This window comes from Haliotis cracherodii, unplaced genomic scaffold, assembly GCF_022045235.1.
Source record: "Haliotis cracherodii isolate W230 unplaced genomic scaffold, xgHalCrac1.p SCAF_4, whole genome shotgun sequence".
Taxonomy (NCBI): Eukaryota; Metazoa; Mollusca; class Gastropoda; order Lepetellida; family Haliotidae; genus Haliotis; species Haliotis cracherodii.
This window is the reverse complement of record NW_027266297.1, coordinates 51650137-51674692: the sequence shown is the minus strand read 5'-3', so window position 1 is coordinate 51674692 and position 24556 is coordinate 51650137. Positions and strand designations below refer to the sequence as shown.

The 24556-nt window shown below is 40.0% G+C and overlaps 1 protein-coding gene and 2 pseudogenes across 1 annotated transcript in view; all 3 read right to left on the bottom strand.

Annotated features, from left to right (window-relative positions):
* LOC139479476 (uncharacterized) overlaps window positions 1-24556 on the bottom strand; it is a 45198-nt gene that overhangs the window by 9642 nt on the left and 11000 nt on the right. Inside the window, exons 7-9 of the mRNA XM_071262322.1 lie at window positions 17452-17535; window positions 736-860; window positions 303-404 (exon numbers count right to left, since the gene is read on the bottom strand). Of these exons, the coding sequence (XP_071118423.1) occupies window positions 303-404; window positions 736-860; window positions 17452-17535 (311 nt within the window). The remainder of the gene's footprint in view (window positions 1-302; window positions 405-735; window positions 861-17451; window positions 17536-24556) is intronic.
* LOC139478178 (uncharacterized) lies at window positions 18894-19906 on the bottom strand (annotated as a pseudogene).
* Window positions 22354-23246, bottom strand: LOC139478378 (uncharacterized; annotated as a pseudogene).

Genomic DNA, 24556 nt, shown 5'->3' with positions numbered 1-24556 from the left:
ACCCATCACTGACACACCCTCTCCTGCACTGCACAAGGGTTCTGGTATACCCATTACTGACACACCCTCTCCTTCACTGCACAAGGTTTCTGGTATACCCATTACTGACACACCCTCTCCTTCACTGCACAAGGGTTCTGGTATACCCATTACTGACACACCCTCTCCTTCACTGCACAAGGTTTCTGGTATACCCATTACTGACACACCCTCTCTTTCACTGCACAAGGGTTCTGGTATACCCATTACTGACACACTTTCATTCACTACACTAGGAGCTCGACTTTCCACATGTTACTTACTCTGTAAGCATGGTGTTTGTAACTGCAATGCTGATAACTTTTCTCACCATCACCAGAGAGTCCCAGAAACAGCAGCGGTTGTTGTACGAGTCATACACAAACCTGCAACATGACAAGTAGTCACTACAAAAAACATGTCTATGAATTGATATATGAGTCACATTTTCAAGAGGAATAGAACATATTTATCTGAACAACTTGTCCTGATATATATCTATTGATGAGTGACTGAGTTACTATTGCAATTACACACCAACTGATAATTGGTAATAATGGGCATTAATTACCTGAATATTCACATTAGACTACTTTATGGTTTTAACCTCTCACAGCAAGAATTTACCATATCCATGTTGCATTTATTAAACTAATAATCATTCAACACTTAATCGGTTTTAAGATTTGTAACTGCAAACATTGTATAATGTGTCACCCATATCTCGCTGACTTGCAGTCCAGGAGCCCCCACTTCCTTTGTCGAAGTGTGAAGAATATGAGCAGGAGAGGCAGCAGTACAATGTACACCAGCAGTAACAGCGTCAACAGAAAGTTGAGGGTCTACTCACATAGGACAAACTTCATACAGAGATATGGAACACTAAAATTCAGGGCCTTTTCAAATTTGCCAATTGTCATTTTCAAAGCTTTATTAGAAGGGTTATTGGCCTTACTCTGTCAATATTTCATTAAATCTAGCAAACAATATATTAGTATTTTTATTATACATTTTCTACCAAGATTTATTTTTCATCCAACACAAAAACAAATTAAGGCAGTCATAAATTCTTCAGGGTCTTTGACACACAAATCTATCACTGTGATAAATCTCACTTAAACATCTTTGCTACATATTTTTGTGTGCTTGATTGACAAGTATCTGTCGTTTTGTACAAATTCAAGACTTTTCAAGTATTTTGACGAGTTTCAAGGTTTTTCAAGGTTCACTCAAAAAAATCGAGGCTTTTCAAGAGTGACCTTAATATTCAAGGCTTTTTCAAGCCGTAATGAACCCAGTAGAAACAATTGCACTGCAATGCCATAATACAATTCCTTGTCCTTGCAGCAGACAGACTCCAAACAACATGTAACTAGGAAAAAGGCATATGGTATGATATGAACTCAACAACTCATTAATTAGTAATTATCTAAGTATTATCAAAAATATACCAAAACACACATAGCTGTTTCCTATCTTATAACACCTTACCTTGACCTTTATAAGATTACAAAAAGGTCAGGGCCTAAAGAAAAGGAAGCCTTCATTATATCTTCAAGTATCTGTTAGAATGTAAACTTAAGTTACTGTGTGTTGATATTTTATGGACATTTTATTTGCACTATTATATGCTTTACCTAATCTTATACATGTATGTTAACCGGAAATGATGATCAGAATTAACTGCCCCTGATGTTTCAATATATTTGTCTGTTGACATTCATGCATCGTCAATGTCAGACATGTCAGACTGTTTGATGGAGATAAAGCAAAATACAAATTATGGGATGTAAAATTTCTTGGACAAATGAGATTGCAGAAACTTTATGATATGAATGTAGCACCCGAGGAAGATTGGGGAACAACCGCTAAAAATGCTGATGCTTTTTACCGAGTTGGTTCAGCGTTTAGATGACAGAAGGTTGAGTCTTATAATGAGGGATGCAAAGACGATGGGAGACCGGCGTTGGAGAATTTACAGGAGCACTACATTGGACGGGTAAGCCACGAATAATATCATTATACATAGAGCTTACATTGTTGAATATGGGCGACCATGAATGTTACAGACTACGTAGTTAGAGGAGAAACTGCATCGACTTCATTGAAAGTGACAGGAGAGGCAATCAGTGACAATTTATTGATAGCCATGGTTCTTCAAGGACTCTCTCCCTCTTTCAAACGTTTTCAACTGTGACCAGGCAGAAGGAAAAGCAAGTGACGTTTGTCAAGTTTAAAACGGCTCTTAGAAGCTATGAAGAAACAGAAAAGATTCAACCTACACCCAGTTGTGAAGACAGTGTCATGAACTTTCAATGTTTCCCCATGTGGGAAGCCCAGGCACTGGCCATTGGAGTGTAGAAGTAGAAATCAAGGTTATTCTGGTGGTGAAAAGAAAGGTTACTGTGGACATCAGAAACAAGACAGTTATCAAAGTATACAGAAGAAACATGCATCAAGTTACATTGGACGGAAGAGATCAGGTAGGTGGTGTGATGTTTGAAAGAACTCTACCCATGACACCAGGGTCTGTCGTCAGTGTTGATCATGTTGCCAGTGTAAGTGAGGACAGAGTGAATACTCTACTCGTGGACTGTGGGGCAACTGCCCATATCATAACTCACAAATCCAAGTTCTTGACATTTCATGACAAAACACAAGATCACTGCATCGAATTGGCTGATGGAAGCAGAGCGAATGGTATTGTACAAGGAAGAGGGAGTGCTGACGTCCTGTTGTGTGATGTAAGAAACCGGCAACAACTTATTGTGTTGGAGAATGCTTTGTATGTGCCATCCTTCAACCAAGACATTTTTTCAGTGCAAGCAGCTACAAGTAAAGGCACATCAGTTCACTTCAGTCCAGAGAGTGCAAATGTCAAGACTCCAGATGGTACAATGTTTGACATCCACAAGCATGGGAAGCTGTACTTCTTGCACAATACTGCTCCATCCAAGTGTGTTGTGCATTCAGCCAACCACTGGCACAGAATCCTTGGACATTGTAACATGAAAGATGTGATGAAGCTGGAGAATATTGTGAAGGGAATGAAGATAGCTTGTAAAGATACTGAGCTATGTGACACCTGTAACAAAGGGAAGATGTCACAGTGGAGAAATAGAGATCCAGACAGAAGGGCGATAACTCCACTTGAAGTTATTCATTGTGACTTGGCGGGACCGATTGACCCAGCAGCTCGAGGTGACTTTCGATGTGTATTGTCATTTTTTTATGACTATTCTGGAATAATCACCTTGTATGTCCTGAAGCAGAAGAGTGGTACTGCCACATCAACGGTGAAGTTCCTTGCAGATATATCACCTTTTGGTATAGTTTAAACAATAAGGTCAGACAACAGTACAGAGTTCACATGTGAGAAATTTAGAAGTATCCTCACAAAGAACAGCATTAGACATCAGAAGTCTTCACCATATTCACATCAATATGGGAGTGTTGAACGTGCCTGGCGTTCACTGTTTGATATGGCGAGATGTCTGCTGAAGCCAAATTACCCAAGTCGCTGTGGTCCTATGGTGTTATGACAGCAGCATGCATTAGGAATCCATGCTACAACCAGAGACTGAACATAACTCCTTTTGAAGCAATGACAGGTAAGAAGCCCAACCTGTCAAATATGCATGTGTTCAGCATGTGTTTTGCATTCGTCCAAAGCAAAAAGAAACTGAACGAACAGAGTGAAAAGGGCTTCTTTGTGGGATACGACAGAGAAAGTCCTGCTTTTCTTGTATACGTTCCTGAGAGAAATGAAGTAAGAAGAGTGAGATGTGTCAAGTTCAGTAGACTGTGAGATATATGTGCAGCAACCGGAAGGTTTTGAAGTAAAGCCACAGACTGGTGAGAAACTTGTTTGGAGGTTGAAGAAATCCCTGTACGGCCTGAAACAAAGTGGTAGGAATTGGAATTCCTTACACGTTCCTGGTTGAAGATCTGTACTCGAACCAATCACTTGCTGATCCTTGTGTCTACCACAAGACGACTGAATATTCATTCGTAATTATGGTAGTATGGGTCGATGACATCATTTGTGCAGAGAAGACGACCATACTTCATGGGATAAAAGATTCTTTGTGTCAGCAATTCAAGATGAAGGACTTGGGGAGGCTGTCATGGTTTCTGGGAATAAAGTTCAAGTGGAAGAACAACAGTGTTGAAATGAACCAGAAAAAACATATTGAGAAGATGCTGGTGAAGTTCAACATGATGGACTGTAAACCCAAGGCAACTCCTTGTGACCCGGGTGCTGATAAAGAAAGGTAGACAAACGCAACTAAACTGGAAGATCCCAGACTCTACAAAGTGTTGGAAGTCTGATCTATATTATGACTGTGTAGCGGCAATAAAATTTCCGAGTCCCAGTGTAAAGTCTGAAAGTATACCCCCCCCTTCAAAGTATACCCGGGTAGATTCTGGGGCCTTCCAGAATCTACCCCGGGGTAGATTTTTGGAGCTCCCAGAATCTACCCCCCTTTCCCAGAATCTACCCCGGGATATAATCTGGGAGCTCCCAGAATCTTACCCCGAGGTATAACCTGGGAGCTCCCAGAATCTACTGCAGCCCTTACTTTCTTACTTACTTTGGAGATTTAACTTGCGCTTTCCGACTGATGCGTATTTCGCACATGGGCCCGGCCATTTAATGTGTTTCCGAAAGGGGCGAAAGTGGTCTGTGCAACCCAAGAGGGGGGTTTAGGGGTTGCTTATATAGAATTTTGGAATTTTGAGATTTGGAATAAATGCCGATGGGGTTGGTGAGGAGAACTAAGGGAGCTGGGTATGGTGGATGTTTGTTTATGTGATTTTCATTTGGTAGATTATAGTGTTTTTAGATGTGTTTTATTAGTTCCGTTTTGATTAAGAATACGCCTAAGGCCTTGAAGTTTTCTAGTTTATTTTGTGGGTTTAGTATTGCTCCTAGAGTGAGAGCCTTGTTTAGATTGAGAGTGGTTTGTAATGCGGTTTGATGTGTTAGGTAGTGTGTGCAATGGATGAGTGGATGTTCTGGGGTTTCTAGTTTTGCAGTGTGGGCAGTTACCTGTAGTATGTTTTTTTATATTTTTTTTAGATGGTTATTTAGGTTGGTGTGTCCTGTTTGTAGTTTAGTGATTACTCTGTCGATTTTTTTTGATGGATGGAGAGTTTTTGGTTTGGTTAGTGGTTTGCTGAGTACTTTTTTGATTTGGCTATTTGAGTTTAGATATAGGTTATGCCATTTTTTGGTGATTTTTTGCTTGTTTGTTTCTGATTTTGAGAGGGTAAGTTTAAGTTTATTTCTGGGATTTTGAGGGATAGTTTAAGTGCCTTATCAGCGTTTTCATTACCGTATATTCTTACATGGGTGAAATCCACAAGAAGGTTATTTGCCTGCCTTACTTAGGTCGTTGGAGCTTTTAAGTATTTGATTTATTAATTTAGGTCGGTTTTTGGTATTTTTGTTTTGGAGGGCTTGCAGTCCACTTAGGGAGTCGGTAAGTATTAGGATTTTTTTTGTGGTTTTTGGATTCCTGATTATGGAGGGCAGTCTTGATCTCTCCTGGTCAATTGCTGTAACAACATTGTCATCTCATTAAGTTAACATAAATGCCTTTTTAGTACACATCTAATTAGTTTTAAAACATGCATATCCTGTTATTTAAATTGAGAAGACAAAGGTGGGCACCAGTTTTTCCAAACAGTAATCATAATAAAAGAAATCTCACATGTGAGATGAGAATGTGACTCATTTGAATAGGTTATACGCATGTATATATATATAAATGCAAAGGTACAGATTTTATATGGCATGACGGACTCCTCTCAAAACTAGCACAAAATGGAGTTGAAGGGAACATGGCAAACTTCATAGACAGCTTCCTGCAAGACAGGTCGCTATCAGTTAAAATAGGGAACAATCGATCGGATCCTATGGCACTGGACAATGGCACGCCACAAGGCAGCATCATAAGCCCAACCCTGTTTAATATCATGATCAATGATCTTTTTGACCATGTCAACTCTCCTACACAAACTTCTAAGTTCGCTGATGACGGAGCAATATGGGTAAAGCACAGAGATATCTCACAAATCAGAAAAAAACTCCAGTCAGCCCTGGACGGAGTAGATCAATGGTGCAATAAATGGGGATTCACCCTTTCAAGTGAAAAAACGGTTGGAGTTCTATTCAAACGCCGGGGGAAAGATGCTATGATATCCCGTGTCTCCATAAAAGGCAAACCTATCAAATTCGAAAAATCTGCAATATTTCTTGGAGTTATCCTTGATCAACACCTCACTTGGCGCAAGCATATAGAATATGTGGAAAACAGATGTCAAAAAGACCTGAACGTATTACGGGCAATTTCAGGCACATCTTGGGGCACATCGAGGGACACTCAGCTGGACCTCTACAAAGCTCTTATCAGATAAAAATTGACTATGGTTGTGAGGCTTTTCACTCAGCATCAAATACTGTCTTGAGGCGCCTAGACAGAATACAATACAAAGCCCTAATGCTGGCCACAGGCACCTCACTAGAAGCACTACAAGTAGAAACGGGAGAACTCCCATTGAAACTAAGAAGAGAGCAGGCAATATTATCATTCTGGGGACGAACATCAAACCCTTTGGTTAAAAAGATATGGCAAGACAAAAACACTTGAGATGAAGCCCTAGCTCGAAAAAATCCCTCACTAAAGCCATCTGGGATATTAGTGCGTGAACTCATTCGAAGTCACAATTGCGATGACATTCAGCCTCCAGAAAGTCATTACAAAGGGTTACACCCTCCCTGGACTTTACAAACTCCCAAAGTTGACACTGCTTTAACATCAGAAGTCACTAAAAGAGAAAACCCAACCCTACTACGATCAGTAGCTATCACTAAAATTCAAACTACCTGGGACAGCTGGGCCCATATATACACTGATGGATCCAAGAATCCTATCAACAACAGTGCTGGTTACGGGATCCGTATCCACAGCTCCAAACCCCAAGCACATTCAGTTCGCTTGCCTGATGGTCAGTCAGTATTCACAGCTGAATTGGAGGCAATTCATCATGCACTCAAACTCATACCGGAACTCCCGGAAGCAAAGGCAGTAGTCCTATCAGACTCGCTAAGTGCACTTCAGGCCATCAGTGGGAGAAACTCAAACTCCAGGCCAAACACAGTCAACAATATTCTATACGAATATACAAAACTATCGGACCAAGGGCAACAGGTGGAGCTGTGTTGGATCCCCTCTCACATAGATATTCATGGAAATGAAAACAGAGCAGCCAAGGATAAAAATGAAATCATATCAATATAAGAAAAAAGAAATCATATCAATGCAAAAACAGAAATTATGTGAACACCGAACTCACAATAGATATGTGAACCCTTCTCACACACAGGAGTCCCAAAGATGGACAGGTCAGCCGAAATTGCCTAGGCAGAAGGCGACCTCTTAAACACCTAATGCAACAACAACAACAGATTTTATCCCAGTTGCAGTTTGTACTCCAAGCGAGCAACACCTCCCAAGCCAGGACAGAGCATTGCCTGATAGCCAGCCAAGGAGAACTCCACCATCGGTAATTATCACGTTATCCTTTCAGCCTTATTCACATACTCTTAAAATCACTCTCACCGTTTGTTTGTTTGTTTGTTTGTTTGTTGTTTAACGCCGAACCTAGCAATATTCCAGCTATAGGACAGCGGTCTGTAAATAATCGAGTTGTGGCCAGACAATCAGTTGCAGTTTGTACTCCAAGCGAGCAACACTTCCCAAGCCAGCACAGAGCATTGCCTGATAGCCAGCCAAGGGAACTCCATCATCGGTAATTATCACGTTATCCTTTCATCCTTATTCACATACATCACTCTCACCGAATTAATAAAAAAAAACCTAAATCCTTAAAAACAACAACACTCAACTCTTATAAATAACCAACACCTTATCCTCCCCCATCTCCCTAACACAGCTCGCACTCATTTCTACTCACTACCCACGCCAACCACTCAAACACACCCTTTGACCCAACTCCTAAAAACAAAAAACACCTAATCCCCCTTCTCCTTAACACAACGCACGCTCTTTCCTACTCACCACCCACGCCCACCACTCACATACCTCTACTCCTTCGACTAAATATCTCCTAATCCCTGCTTTCCACTTGTCTCACCTAATCCCAGCCTTCCAGCAACAAAATAAATCTTTAATGATTAATGCATTTCCCAAACCCTCCTACTAAAACCAACAACAAATAACCACCGCAACCTCCTCCACCTCCTAAACACAACTCATCCAGTAAAAACAACAAACCAACTCACCTCCCCAAAACACCACTCCCACTCCACCACCACTCACCACAACACACGCTCTCCAACTCTCCAACACAACACCCAAACAACTCGCAGACATTCCAGCTACTTACTCACCCACGCCTGCGGAAGCGCACAACACCTCCGGGAGGTCACTCGAAAAAATCGTCCCGACCGAGTATGGCGAAAACACGACACACACCACCCCCACCAAACCAGCTAACTCGCCACCTCAAAACACCAAAAAACGCAAACTCGACACATCCACTCCACCTCCATCGCCCACACCCTCTCCGGCCGCCTACATCACCACCTTCGCCCTCTACTTCTTCTCAGCAGGCTCAGGCACCACTCTCTCACTGGAACTTTCGGCAGATAAAATAGGACTTTGGTTTAAAGGAGAAAAAATAAATTACAACAATATTAAAAAAGCCAACAAAGGATACCAGATAATCTTCCCTAACCGAGAATCTTACAATGCAGCAAATAAAATAACTCAAATATTCCACATCACGGTAATCAAACAAACACCTAATTGGCAACAATATACACGAGGCGTAATTAGGGTTAACCCAAGGGAAACAACTGAGGACATACAATTATACTCTCTAAAAGCTAACATAAACCAAGACCAAAACCCTCAACCCCTTATCACCAGCACACGTAGAATAACCTCAACTAGAAACGGAAAAACGGTCCCAACCTCCATTGTCATAATCAACTTCAAAAAGACCGCTAAATTCCCTGAAGCCCCCAAACACATATCCTTCGGAGCCCACACCAACTTAGAAGTCAAACCCTATATAAAGCAGGTTAAGCAATGTTCAAAGTGCCTGAAATACAACCACACTGCCTCCCAATGCACATACCGTAAAACTAAATGTAAAATACGCACAGACTGCCCAGGCACATGCACACCCTGCTGCATCCACTGCAAATCCACCCTACACACTTCACTTTCAAACCAATGCCCATACAGACACACACTCACCAAGCAGGCCAACAAACACATAAACATAGACACGGCTAAAATCCAAACACGAAAATTTGCTACACCTGAATCTAAACCACTCCTCCCTACACCACACCCAAACACCATCCCACAAACAAACACCACACCCATAACCGACAGCTCTGTCTGAGGCCCCTACCGAGAAACCGCACCCACCTCACACACACAAGCAGCCACTCAACCAACCACGAACCCTCCCACATCTCACATAGCCAAAACATCAACCCCCGCATGCAAAACAAACCTCAAAATGACCACCACAACACGACCCTCATCCAAGCACCCTACAGTCCATATGGCAACAACACTCTCCCACAAGCAAGCACAACAACAAAACACAAACACTAAGAAATCATCAGCTACACCCATCCCGCAAACACCTACACAATCCTCCACATCATATGCCTCCCCCATGGAAACTCAATCAGCTAAACCTAATCTAACCGATGACGAAGATTTCTCCACTACTGAGGAAACAATAGACACTACTCCAACTAAAACTAAACTCCCAACCAGCCAACACCCAAAACCTAAATAACCTCACCTTACTCCCAGCATACATGCATAGTCAAAACTCACCAAAAGCTAGCATGAAATCCTTCCACAAAGTAGCTTTCAATCTAAAATTAACCGATCTTCCTTTCTTCCTCTTTAACCTGCATCTAAAAGAACTCACCCAATAAAATAAAAACTAAAAACTAAATCACCAATCACCCGAACCCAATGGAAGGACTAAATATTTTTCAGTGGAACGCCAACGGACTCACCTCCCACGGCCATGAACTAAAAACTAAATTTAAACTAAATAAAGGCCCTCACATTGCTTGTATACAGGAAACCAAATTCTCAAAAAAATCCAAATTCACACTACCTAACTACAACTCAGTTAGAACTGACAGAGCTAAACCGAAAACAAGAAGAGCCGCAGGAGGACTAATCATATTTATCAGGGAAGATATAAATTACGAAGAAATAAAAATAGACACGCCAAACCTAGAAGCCAACGGCATTAAAATCACATTAAATAACCGAAACATAAACATCATAAATATTTACCACTGGGCGGAACAAAAAGTCCAACCTGAGGATCTAAACAAACTACTCCAAATAAGCGATAAATCAACTATATTCCTAGGAGACTTTAACGCTCACCATCCTACATGGAGCATAGATGATAAAATAGATAATCATGGCAAATTAATCTCCGAATGGATAGAAACAAACGACCTAGTACTCCTTAATAGCAAACAACCCACGAGGTACGATAAGATAAACCGCAGATCTAGCCCAAAGTACTCAATGGGAAGTGCACGACGTCCCGCTAGGTAGTGACCACTTCCCCATAAACATAACCATAGGAAATACAAACGTACCAATCCAAACAGAAAACCAAGAACCAAAATTCCATTACAATAAAGCTAACTGGGACCAATTCCAAGATATCTGCAACAAAGCTAACTTAAACGAAATAGAAAATAATGATCCAGAAACCTATTGTAAAAACCTAACAGACTATATAATAAACGCAGCCAAAACCTCCATCCCCTTCAAAACATCTAAGACAGGCACCATGGTGGAATGAGGAAATAGAACAGACTAGACGAAAACGTAAATCAGCCTTCAATAAAGCAAAACGCGACTACAAATATTTAAACATAGCCCATGAACTAAACCACCAGGTTCAAAAACTAGTCCAAATAGCCAAAAGTAGAGACTGGAAAAAATTCTGTATAAATAACCATACAGATGCCAGAATGGTCTGGCGCAAAATCCATGCCATCAGAGGCTTAAAACGACATAAAAAAACAACTAACATTGACAACTCAACCAACCCCGCCCAAAAAGCAAATAATCTCGCCAGCCACTTTTCGGCCGTTAGCAGTAACACCAACTTCAGTCAAATTCCAAGATAAACTTAAAACAGAAAACAAACCCACAAAAGAACCAAACAATAACAATCTAGAAATAAATCAACCCTACACAATGGAGGAGCTCCTCTACGTAATCCAAAACAGGAAAAAGGGCACAGCCCCAGGATTAGACCTAACTTCTTACCAAATAATTAAAAAACTCCCCCTAAAACTACTCCAGGCACTACTAAAACTATACAATCTCATCTACCTAAACGGACAGGTTCCTACTCCCTGGAAACAGGCCCTAGTCATACCAATCCCTAAACCTAATAAACCAGCTAATCAAGCTAACTCATATAGACCAATATCCCTAACTTCAAACTTATGTAAAGTAATGGAATCAATGGCTAAAAATAGATTACAACATTACTTAACCCAAAATAACATCATAAACCCAGATCAAAGCGGTTTCACTCCTGGCCGCTCAACCATAGATAACCTCGCCCGACTAGAACAAGATATTAAGACAGGACAACTAAATAAACAATAAACCACAGGCATCTTCTTGCACTTCTCTAAAGCTTTCGACATGGTATGGCACGATGGGCTAATACAAAAACTTAAAAAAATAGGACTCAAAGGTCAGATAATAAACTACATCCAGGACTTCCTAAACAATAGTAAAATAACCATGGGTATAGACCAAACTCTATCGGACCAATGTCCCCTAGAAAATGGCACTCCACAGGGCAGTATCCTCAGCCCCACCCTCTTCAATATAATGATAAACGATCTATTCGAGGGCCTATCCCCTAAAGTAAACACATCAAAATTTGCAGATGATGGAGCCATCTGGATCTGCACTAAAAGCATGAAAATGGTCCAAAATGTACTCCAAAAATAAAAAACAACAATGGGCTGACAAATGGGGCTTTTCCCTTAACTCAGAAAAAACAACAGGAATAGTATTCAAACATAAAAACATGAAACCTGCCTCCCCAATCCTCCAGCTAAACAATCAAACAATCAAATTTCAAAAACAAACCAAATTCTTAGGACTTATTTTCAATGAACATCTCACCTGGGATGCTCACATCCAAAACCTAACAACTAAATGCAGTAAAGACCTAAACACCCTAAGATGCCTAACTGGCTCTAACTGGGGGGCCTCCAAAGATACCCTCCTCTCTCTCTACATATCACTAATTAGATCAAAACTAGACTATGGCTGCGCCATATACAACACCCTAAACAACTCTATCTAAAAAGAACATGACTCAATTCAATATCAGGCTCTCAAACCCAATATCCCAAAGAATAACAAACTACCTAAATGAACACCAAATTAAAAATCTTAAACAAAACTACACACAATCAAATATCTTCACCCCTAAACTTAAAATACCCAAAATAGACATAACACTAGCTAGCCAAATAAATAAACAAACCGACCCAAACATAGCTAAAACTACCACACTAGCATACATACACGAAAATTGGCCAAATTGGTGTCACATTTACACGGACGGATCCTCAGATCCGACCTCCAAACAAACAGGTTTCGGAGTCCATACAACACAACCAACTAAAACCACACAATCCTTCCGACTCCCAAACAACCAATCAATATTCACGGCAGAACTAATGGGCATGGCCTCAGCCCTCCATAATCAAGAATCCAAAAACCACCAAAAAATCCTAATACTTACCGACTCCCTTAGCGGACTGCAACCCCATCGGCATCTATTCCAAATCTCAAAATTCCCAAATTCTATATAACGACCCCTAAACCCCCCTCTTGGGTTGCACAGACCATTTTCGCCCCTTTCGGAAACACATTTAATGGCCTGTCCGAGCCCGTGTGCGAAATACGCATCAGTCGGAAAGCGCACGTTAAATCTCGAATGTAAGTAAGTAAGTAAGTACAGATTTTATCCACTTTGAATTATGGATGATCAAGTTCATGACGTCTTGAGACCTGTCTCTTCGTACTAATGCCAAGTCCAAGTTCAGATAAGTTGCCAAGCCTTACACTGCACAGAATGGAACCTTGTTCCACCACGTTAAGGAAGTGTTGCCACAGCAAAGACTTAAGGGAGTACTGGAGGCCTGTCATGACAACCCAACCACCGGTGGTCATTTCGCTACAGAGAGGACCTACTGGTTTTACTGGAAAGGTAATTACTTTCAGAAATGTGTCAGACCTATTTTTCAATATTTGTAAATGCATCAGAGAATTCCATATATTCTTAATATGATTAAATTAAACCCAAGTTTTTTCTAGAGCTCCACCTATAATCTACCCTGAATTATGCATCAGAGGTGGTCCCATAATCAAAACAGACCTGTTCTGGTCGGCTGAAATGGAATAAATTAAATTGGATTTAGATGTTATTGTGTGTGCTTGTGAGATTGTGCGTGTGACCATATATTCTTGCATCATTTTAGATTTGTTGATTTTTGTCTGAGAATAAAATATGTGTGCCTTTTCAAGAATGAAGAAAGACATCGAGTCCTATTGCAAGGCCTGTGAGACATGTGTGAAGTTCAATCCTAAAATAACAACGGATGCCCCACCGCTCCATTCCATGCCTGTGCCAGAAGAAGTTTGGAGCCAGATCAGTATAGACTTGATGGGACCATTTCAGATGACACAACGAGGGAATCGCTACTTTGTTGCTGTCACCGATCACTTCTCCAAGTGGACTGAAGCAGATGCGTATCCTGATAAGTCTGCAGATTCTGTGGCTGACTTCCTGTACAAGACCGTGTGCAGACTTGGCTGCTTTGACATTTTGATCAGTGATCAAGGTAGAGAATTCATCAACACTATAATTGACAATCTTATGACCAAGCTGGGAACTGAGCACAGTCAGTTCACCATACCATCCTCAGACCATGGACAACGAGAGCGAGACAACAGGACCCTTAAGAATGCCCTCTCAAAGCTTGTCAACGACCGTGGAGACAAATGGGATGTTTTTATACCTGGAGTTCTGTTTGCCCACCATACATCTGTACATGCATCAACCAAGATGACACCATTTGAATGCATGTACATAAGAAAGGCAAAACTACCGATGGACATTAAGGACTCTCCAAAGCCAAAAGAAGATGGGATCAGTGATGATTTTCTCCAAGCCATGCAGAACCTGCGACAAAACATCACATCAAAAGTCAGCAACAATATTACAAAGGCCAAGAAGATTCAGAAGGAACAACATGACAAGCTACACAACAGTCATCATGAGTTGGAGCTAGGGACAAGCGTCTATCTGAAGAATTCACGTCGAATCAACAGAATTGGCGCTAAACTTGAGCCAAGGTTCCTTGGACCATATGAAGTTCATCAAGTGCTTGGCAAGGGACGTGTTAAGTTGAAGAGTTTGAAGAATGGCCAAGTGCTTCGCAATGTATACCATGGATCAAATTTGAAAAGACACACTCCACTTGACGTCTTCCCCACCAACCATACCAGACCTGCTAGTCGCTCCAGCTACACCAGGCCTACCACCAGATCTACCAAGACTACCAGTTCAACCAGTCCTAGCTGTCGTCTAGCCACACCAGTTCAAAACGCTCTGTCAGTCCTACTGTACAACACCACACCACGTTTATGAGTTCTAACAGCTGTACCGGTCCCCTCGAATCCAAGAACCCCAGCACCACAACCAGCAACACCCCCGAGAGGCCACATTACAGCTTCCAGCCAATGACCATTCAAAGAAGAGAACTTTCTAAACAGTTACATTTACCTTCATTTAAGTCTGTTTATTTTGGAAGAGAGAAAGAATTTGAGGCACCAAAAGGACAACACAAGACCAAGGGTGATGGCAACTGCTTCTTCCGTGCCATTAGTTATTTCCTAACTGGTCAGGAGACGTCCCCCTTACGCCTGAGAGATGCTGTTGTACAACACATGAGTGAGAAAGGGGAAAAGCTGGAACACTACCTTCAGCAGAATGTGACGAAATACTTAAATTCGTCAAGAATGGCCGAAAATGGTGTCTGGGCAACGGATGCAGAGATTATTGCCACTGCTTCTCTTCTGCAAACTGACATTGTTGTCTATACGCATGGAAAGGAGCTGAAATGGCTATGCTACCCAGCATCATTCACACTTGAGAAACTGTCCATTGGTGCAGTGTATCTGACCAACCTCCATGAACACTTTGACGTTGTAATAAATGTCCAGTGACATTTAAATAATTCAAGGAATCAATGGATATTGGTTTTCAGAATAAACTGCTCTCATATTTTATGTTAGTTTTCTCTTTTTGTTATTGATAATAATATAAAAACTCTGACTAAAACAATGACAATTGCTTCGTGAAATTTATTACACCCATCTGACTATATTTAGAAGAATTAGAATGTAAATGGACAAATAATTAGATGGTTTTTTATGATGTGATGTCTTCTATAGTCAGAATATGTTCTATATACTGTGATACATGCCTCCCCAAACAAAGGTACTTACAGACACGAGTGCATACTAATAATTGGTTTCAAAATGATTTTATATGCAATCAATAGTAGTTAGGTCTATTCACAAAACATATTAAAGCTTATTCAATAACATAAGTGTAAGACATTTCCTCACACAATTCTCAACACCAACTTTCGAACTTACAAATTGATGATGACTACAATGAGTTAAAGTCAATGTGATTTGTAAGATATTCTTTTATTAGTTTAAACAATATTTATTTCTTCTTTGCATGTATAAAACAACATTTTGAATTTTTGGATTCGATAACAATTTATTACCGGTATTATCTACACCAGGATAGATTTTAGGAACTCCCAGATTATATCCCCTGGGGTTAGATTCTGGGAAAGGGGGTAGGTTCTGGGATATGAATGTTTTAAAACTATTTAGATGTGTACTGAATAGGCATTTATGTAAACTCAATCAGATGACAATGTTGTTACAGGAATTGACCAGGAGAGATCAAGACTGAGTTAGATGCATCCCCCAAAAGAAAACTTCAAGTACATTCATGAAATAAAAATGTTTAAATCAAACAGGGCTGCAGTAGATTCTTGGAGCTCCTAGATTATAGCTATAACCCGGGGGTAGATTCTGGGAGGAGCTCCCAGATTATACCCCAGGGTAGATTCTGGGAACTCCCAGATTATACCCCCTGGGGGTAGATTCTGGGAAAGGGGGGTAGATTCTGGGAAGTCCCCAAAATATACCCCAGGGTATACTCTGAAGGGGGGTAGATTTTGGCACCTTACACTGGGATGGGATTTGAACCACGGACCTTCTGAACAGAGGTCGGATGTCTTGTCCACATGACCAAAGAGGTTAACCCCATCAGCAAGCTGACAAGGTAAGAATGTCATCTGTGGGATGAATCCACGCCCTGCTACAACTGCATCGAGACCAGACCTGTGTTATATTGGGACCAAATTGTCAAAGTGTATAGCTAAGCCCACAACGACCCATTTAGGCATGGCAAAACACACTGAGGTTTATCAAAGGTACAGCTGAACAAGGACTGATGTTTGTAAAATCATGTGATCCTCTACAACTTGTGGGATCATGTGATGCTGACTGGGGTACATCTGCAGACAGGAGAAGCATCACCTGCTACGGATTCCAGCAAGAAGCAGATGACTGTGGCATTGTCAGCGTGCGAGGCAGAGTACACGGCAATGGCTGCAGCAACACAAGCTAGAGGGAAAGTTCATGATCAGGGAGCAATAGCACTCGCCAAGAATCCAGTGACTCAGCAAAGATCAAAACACATTGACATGAAATATCATTTCATCAGAAATGAAGTGCAGAACAATGTGATTGAATTGAATACCTGAAAGTCCATTCCTCTCACTACTTCAACATGACATATATATATATGCAATCTCAGTCTACTGACACCACTTCCGATGAAATGATATCATTTACAGCTTTTGAAAACACATTTGCGGAGTGAAAGTTGAATTACAAAGTCAATTATTAAGTTGCTTATGTACTTTCACAAAAACATCCAGGAAAAACAATACCAAACACAGTAAATCTTTAGTACAGACACTAAAATAACAAATATGACCTTGACCTTCAGTTTCAGTCAATCACAAGTAACATTGTTTTATGCAGGCATAAGGTGCATTCTCAAAGTACTGACAACTTGTACAATACAAGTTGTAGTAACAAAGATTGAGGAAAGACAGTTATTTTGGGTGGTTAGCATAAACAGATGTCTTGTCCATGGTTTTATCATTGAGCTGCCACACTGAGGCAAATAATGAACATTTACCTGGAATAGGAAGTCATCGCAGGAGACAGTGTGGTCATACAGGAACACATTGTCTGGAAACAAGCCTGTGTCCAGCACCATATTCTACAACATACAAATCATGCTACCCATGAAGATCCAGGGTAGAATAGGTCTTCAGCAACCCATGTTTGCCGTAAAAGGCGACTATGCTTGTCGTAAAAGCGATTAATGGGATTGGTGGTCATGCTTGCTGACTTGGTAGATGTATGTCACTGTATCCAAATAGCTTGGATCAATGCTCACTGGATTGTCTGGCCCAGGTTTGATTATTTGCAGTGTGGTGTTAAACAACAAACAAACAAAAAACAGCCAATCATGCATCAACAAATAAGTCCTTTGATTAACAAGGTTGAATCATATTTCTGAATATCCCTCAAACTGTTGTTTTTTCAACAAGTTTATAAGATGTTGTCAGTGTGTACATGACATCAGGGATTGCTCTTTCGGAGAGAGAATGTACGAGGAAGTTCTCAATGATATGGCTTGGTTTGTTTAATACCATTCCAGCTGTATGACAGAGGCCTGTAAGTAATCAGGACTGGACCAGACAATACAGTGATTGATATGAGTAACGATTCACGCCATTGGAACATGTTGACATGGTACCAATCAGGTCACCAAGTATCATCACCGATTCATTAAGTCGTATGACAAGCATCTGCTGCTTGGGACCAATTCTAACCAAGAATCCCGATGCGGCTCTCAATGATATAAAACAATGGAAGGTATCAATGCGATTTGTTATATTGAAACATGAAGACAAAGTAATCAATATCACAATTAGATCAAAACTAGACTACGGCTGCGCCATATACAACACCCTAAACAACTCTCTATCTAAAAAACATGACTCAATACAATATCAGGCTCTCAAGCTAATTACACGCACCCAACATGGCACCTCCTACACTTCACTTCAGGCCTTAACAGGAGAAATGCCACTAAGTCTACGCAGGGAACAGCTACGCTTAAATTTCTGGGCCGCGTCCCAATCAAACCCTTTCATCCAAAACTTAATAAACCAAAATATCAGCCCCCAAACCCAAGCTCTAGCTCGTAAACACCCCTTACTTACCCCAATATCCCAAAGAATAACAAACTACCTAAATGAACACCAAATCAAAAATCTTAAACAAAACTACAAACAATCAAATATCTTCACCCCTAAACTCAAAATAGACACAACACTAGCTAGCCAAATAAATAAACAAACCGACCCAAACATAGGTAAAACCACCACACTTGCATACATACACGAAAATTGACCAAATTGGTGTCACATTTACACGGACAGATCCTCAGATCCGACCTCCAAACACACAGGTTTCTTGAATGAATGAATGATGTTTATTCTCATAAATCACAGCAGTGATACAGAGATGTAAATGGACACAGGAATAAGATACAATGAAGAAAACATGTCAGTGGAACATTTCCATACATGATCTTATATAACTTGCCAGTTTTAATAGAATTGGCTTATAAGTAATGGACATCAAATGAGAGAATTTTACGCCAGAAGGATACATACAGTAGTATTGAGGCAAAAACTTGTTTCTAATTTCTGAGAGTTTTGGACATTCTAATAAAAAGTGCATTTCATCACATATGAAATTTTTACACAATATACATTTTCTTTCCTCTCTCACAATATTATACCATCTTCCTGTTTCAATGGGTAATCTATGATTTGCTGTTCTAAAACGAGCAAGAGAGATGCGTAAGCTGATTGGTAGTTCTAGTAAATAAGGTTCTAGAGATGGTAACTCTTTAAACATGTTATAATAGTAACCTTGAGATGAATTTTCCTTTGATTCTCGCCATCTTTGCAGAAAATTATCAATGAGAACATGTTTCACATTTTGTTTCAACCATGCGGCACTAATAAAGGTTTGAGACAGCTAAATGTAATTAAAGCCTATATTTTGAAGAATGCATTCTACTTCTTTAATAGTGGGAAATGGTAATCTGGATTTGCAATGGACATTTGAAACATAAGTTTATATACTATACTAGAAAGGCTAGTTTGTGATGATGTTAGCTTGCACCAATATGAAATCATTCTTATCTTAATGAAAATGCTGAGAGGATACCTCCCTAGTTCACCATATACCATGTAATCGGGTGTTGACTGTTTTAACTTGAGAATATATTTACAAAATTTAAGATGTACACGTTCAATGACAACAGTATTTTCAAAACCCCACACCTCAGATCCATATAACAATACTGGCTGAACAAGTTGATCAAATAATTTCAGTTGACAGTCAATAGGAATTTCTAATATTCTAATTTTACGAAATACAGCGTACATTGCTCTAGATGCCTGATCTGTCAGTCTCTTTAGTGCCTTACAGAATCTACCAGTGTTTGTAAATAAAATACCAAGGTAAACATATTCTTTAACAACATGAAGAAACGAGCCATTTAACATAAACTTGAAGACTATTTGTGGAGCGCTTGGCAAAAATAACAACTTTCGTTTTGTCAACATTGACTTTAAGTTTCCAGATAGTACAATATTCTTCAAATATAGTGAGACACTTTCTTAAATCTTCTGGGCTTTCGGCCATTAAAACAGTATCGTCGGCATACAAAATGAGAAAAAGTTTTATGTACAGTTCAAGTGAATCTATTAAAAGGTTATTTACATTATGCTGTCCTTCAAAGTCATTTTCAGATAAAAATTGTTCAAGGTCATTAAGGTACAAAGGAAACAGGAAAGGTGACAACTTTTCACCTTGTCTTACACCAACTTGACATGGGAAGAAACCTGACACCTTGTTATTATGTGTAACACAAGATTTGATATTTTGATACATATTATATATGACATTAAAACATTTTCCTTTGATATTAGACTTTATCATTTTTTACCACAGACCACACCTCCATACTGTATCGAAAGCTTTGCTAAAATCGACGAAAACACAATACAACTTCTTATTAAGGTTTCTATAGATATCAATGAGAGCTTTAAGAATAAACATATTGTCAATTGTTGAGTATTTATTTCTAAATCCTGCTTGCGCTTCGCTTATCAGATTAGTCTGAACTGAGTAAGCTTGTAAATGATTATTCAATAGTGTAGTGAACAATTTACCTAAACAGCTTAGGATAGAAATACCTCTGTAATTGTCTGGGTCAGCTTGGTTTCCTTTGTTTTTGTAGATTGGTTTTATTTTGCCAACAAGCCAAGCTTCAGGTAAAACTCCAGTGTCAAAAACGAGTTTAAAAAGCCTTACGTAAACCGGCATCATAACATGAATAGAGCTTTTAATGTACTCATTGTAAATACCATCCAACCCACAAGCCTTATTGTTCTTCAATGCACGGACAGCTGACATAATTTCTTCTTCTGTAATCCTACAATCTAAGATATCATCATGATTATCGTAATTTGTGTTATTGGCAAAAACATCGTCATTATCATCAGAACTTTGATTAAGATCTTTAAAAAATTGAAAAAAATTGTCAATACTGATTTTTTCTGCTGTTTTCTTTGGTTCAAATGATTTTAAAATTTCCCAAAAATTCTTAGGGTTACTATCCTTACATTCCCTCAGTTGTTGGACACATTTGTTTTGATATGTCTTAAATGCCTTCTATAGGGTTTTACTATAAGCTCTACTAGCTGAAATGTACATAGCTTTGCTATTACTGTCTTTAGTCCTTCCATATATACGTTTACGCTTGTGGTAAAATCTACGTGATGATTTACATTTTTCATCAAACCAGGGTTTATGCTTGTGCTTATGTATTGAATGTCTAGAATTTCTTACAGTACCTAGAGTAGTTTCAGCCGCAGTAACCAGCGTCTGAGAGAGTTTATTTACAATTTGGTTAATGTCATTTCGCTCTATTTGGTCTTTACATGCATCTAATTCTGTACACTGATGGGTAATGGCAACCTTATCGATATTACATAAAAAAGTTTCACTTTTATCAGGAACCCATCTTTTTACAAGTTTATGTACATGTACATCCTTGTCATCATCTATAACTGGAGATAGTTGTTGTGCTGTACAATCTCAGGTTAACGATAAGCCACAGTGTACATCGGACGAGATCGGGTCAAACTCCTGTACCTCAAAATCTATCTAATGGGAATGTTTCTGCTGATGCAATACAATAATCGACCACACTGGCATTTCTGCATGTCAGTTTACCAATACCCTTGTCTTTGCCTAATCTTCCATTCACAATATACAGCCCGTTATTTTTACATAAATCCAGGAGTTTATACCCGTTACAGTTTGTTTCAGTATCCATTGATATTCTATCTAACTTTACACCGGTGTCAACTAGAAGTTGTACATTTGAAAACAATTCCTCGTCAATAATATTGTCACATAAATATTCGTCCAAAATGATAAAATCCGGAAGATTTTTAGTACGACAATTCATATCACCAACAATACACATGTACTGTGAGCAGTTTGACATACGAATGATACCATTTTCTAGTGTTGTAAATATTTCCGGTGAATGAAATCTACTTTGCTCTGGTGGTATATACACAGTTCCTAGGATAAGGTCATCGTTAACATGCAGGAAATCACTTGGTATCTTACACCATAAAACAATATCATGCATCTTTTCGATGACGCTGACCTTGTCAAATAGTGTCTCTTTGATGGCTACAATGATCCCGCCAGATACACGTGTGTTCAGTGCGTTAGTTCTGTTATTCATATGAACTGAGAATCCTGGGATTTTCACAGCATCTAAATCACACGTTTTAGTTTCAGTCAGACACAGTATATCGTATCTGGACACATCGTTCACAAAATCGGGGTTCAACAGCTTTGTCCTAATCCCACACACATTAAGAGACAGTATCTTAAGTTTCTCGTGGGAAGTTACGTTTTCACTGTTAGGCGACTCACGGGTTTGCTGACCTCCGTTATTCTCCTACCGCGGCCTGTTTTCTCCCGTGTCCTCAGTCCTGGCCATCTTGTTGGGTTGTCTGTTGTCTGACCGACCGACGGCACTCGCGTATGATCTCCTGCTGGGGGGAGGGCCTCGTGGGGTGAGATCTATAAACGGGTCGTCTCCTGGGTACACACGTCTCCAGTCTATATACAGTCTGTCTACTGTGAGGTTAGACTTCAAACCACGCCTCCTTGCTTCCTTGAAAATGGGGAGTAGATCTCTTCGTCTCTGCACAATCTCTTGAGGAAACTGTACACTAACACTGAATTGCGTTTCTCAGCTGTCTTGTGTTGGTCAGGATTTCCCACCGTTCGTCTGGATTTGCAAATTTTGCCACTATAGTACGTGGTCTGTTAGATAAGTGAGGGCCAATCCTATGTACACGTAAGAGGTGAATGTCTGTCACACTTCATTTCTTTCTTTAAGAAACCTTTAATTACCTCTTTAGGGTCTTCTCCAGGCATTTCCGGGATCCCGCGAAAGAGTAAATTATCTCTCATAGAGCGTGTTTTCAGGTCAATGACAGATTCTTTCAGGTCTCGCTGTTCCTGGTATATGGAGTCTATGTCATAAAACACGTCTTCTACATCTCTCGACAACCTGTCCCGATCATCGGTACTCTGTTCTGTAAGCTCCCGTACCTGTTGTTTCAGCTTTTTGTTTTCTGATGCAGTCTCTCTCACACAGGCTTCAAGCTTATCAACGTGAAGTGTTGTCTCTATCATTGTAATGTCGAGAGATGTCAGCTTATTGTCAATCATAGTTAATTTACTGTCAATGCTATCAACACACTGCATCCTCTGGTTTAGGGAATGAACCATGGTAGTCAAGTGCCTCATTTGATCAAATAAACTTAAAATACCCAAAATAGACACAACACTAGCTAGCCAAATAAATAAACAAACCGACCCAAACATAGCTAAAACTACCACACTAGCATACATACACGAAAATTGGCCAAATTGGTGTCACATTTACACGGACGGATCTTCAGATCCGACCTCCAAACAAACAGGTTTCGGAGTCCATACAACACAACCAACTAAAACCACACAATCCTTCAGACTCCCAAAGAACCAATCAATATTCACGGCAGAACTAATGGGCATGGCCTCAGCCCTCCATATTCAAGAATCCAAAAACCACCAAAAAATCCTAATACTTACCGACTCCCTAAGTGGACTGCAAGCCCTCCAAAACAAAAATACCAAAAACTGACCTAAATTAATAAATCAAATACTTAAAAGCTTCAACGACCTAACTAAGGCAGGCAAACAAATAACCTTCTTGTGGATCCCCGCCCACGTAGGAATATATGGTAATGAAATGCAGATAAAGCAGCTAAAGTATCCCTCAAAATCCCAGAAATAAGCTTAAACTTACCCATCTCAAAATCAGAAATTAAAAGTGTAAACAAGCAAAAAATCACCAAAAAATGGCATAACCTTTATCTAAACTCAAATAGCCAAATCAAAAAAGTGCTCAGCAAACCACTAACCAAACCAAAAATTCTCCATCCATCAAAAAAAATCGACAGAGTAATCACTAAACTCCAAACAGGACACATCAACCTAAATAACCACCTAAAAAAATTATAAAAACACACTACAGGTAACTGCCCACATTGCAAACAACCAGAAACCCCAGAACACGCACTCATCCACTGCACACACTACCTCACACATCGAACCGCATTACAAACCACCCTCAATCTAAACAAGGCTCTCACTCTAGAAGCAATACTACACCCACAAAATAAACTAGAAAACTTCAAGGCCTTAGGCGTATTCTTAATCAAAACGGAACTAATAAAACGCATCTAAAAACATAATAACCTACCAAATCAAAATCACATAAATAAACCCCTAAAGCCCCCTCTTAGGGTTGCACAGGCCACCTTCGCCCCTTTCGGAAACACATTAAATGGCCTGGCCTGGCCTGGCCGGGCCCATGTGCGAATTACGCATCAGTCGGAAAGCGCACGTTAAATCTCCAAAGTAAGTAAGTAAGTAATAAGGTTTTAATCCATTCTGCGTTGTCAACACTGGCCTGTGGCTGGACAACATGGCCTGTGGCTGGACAACATGGCCTGGCTGAAAATCCGTGTTAGCATTCTGATGTTGTGAATGATTTTGGACGAAATGCGCCT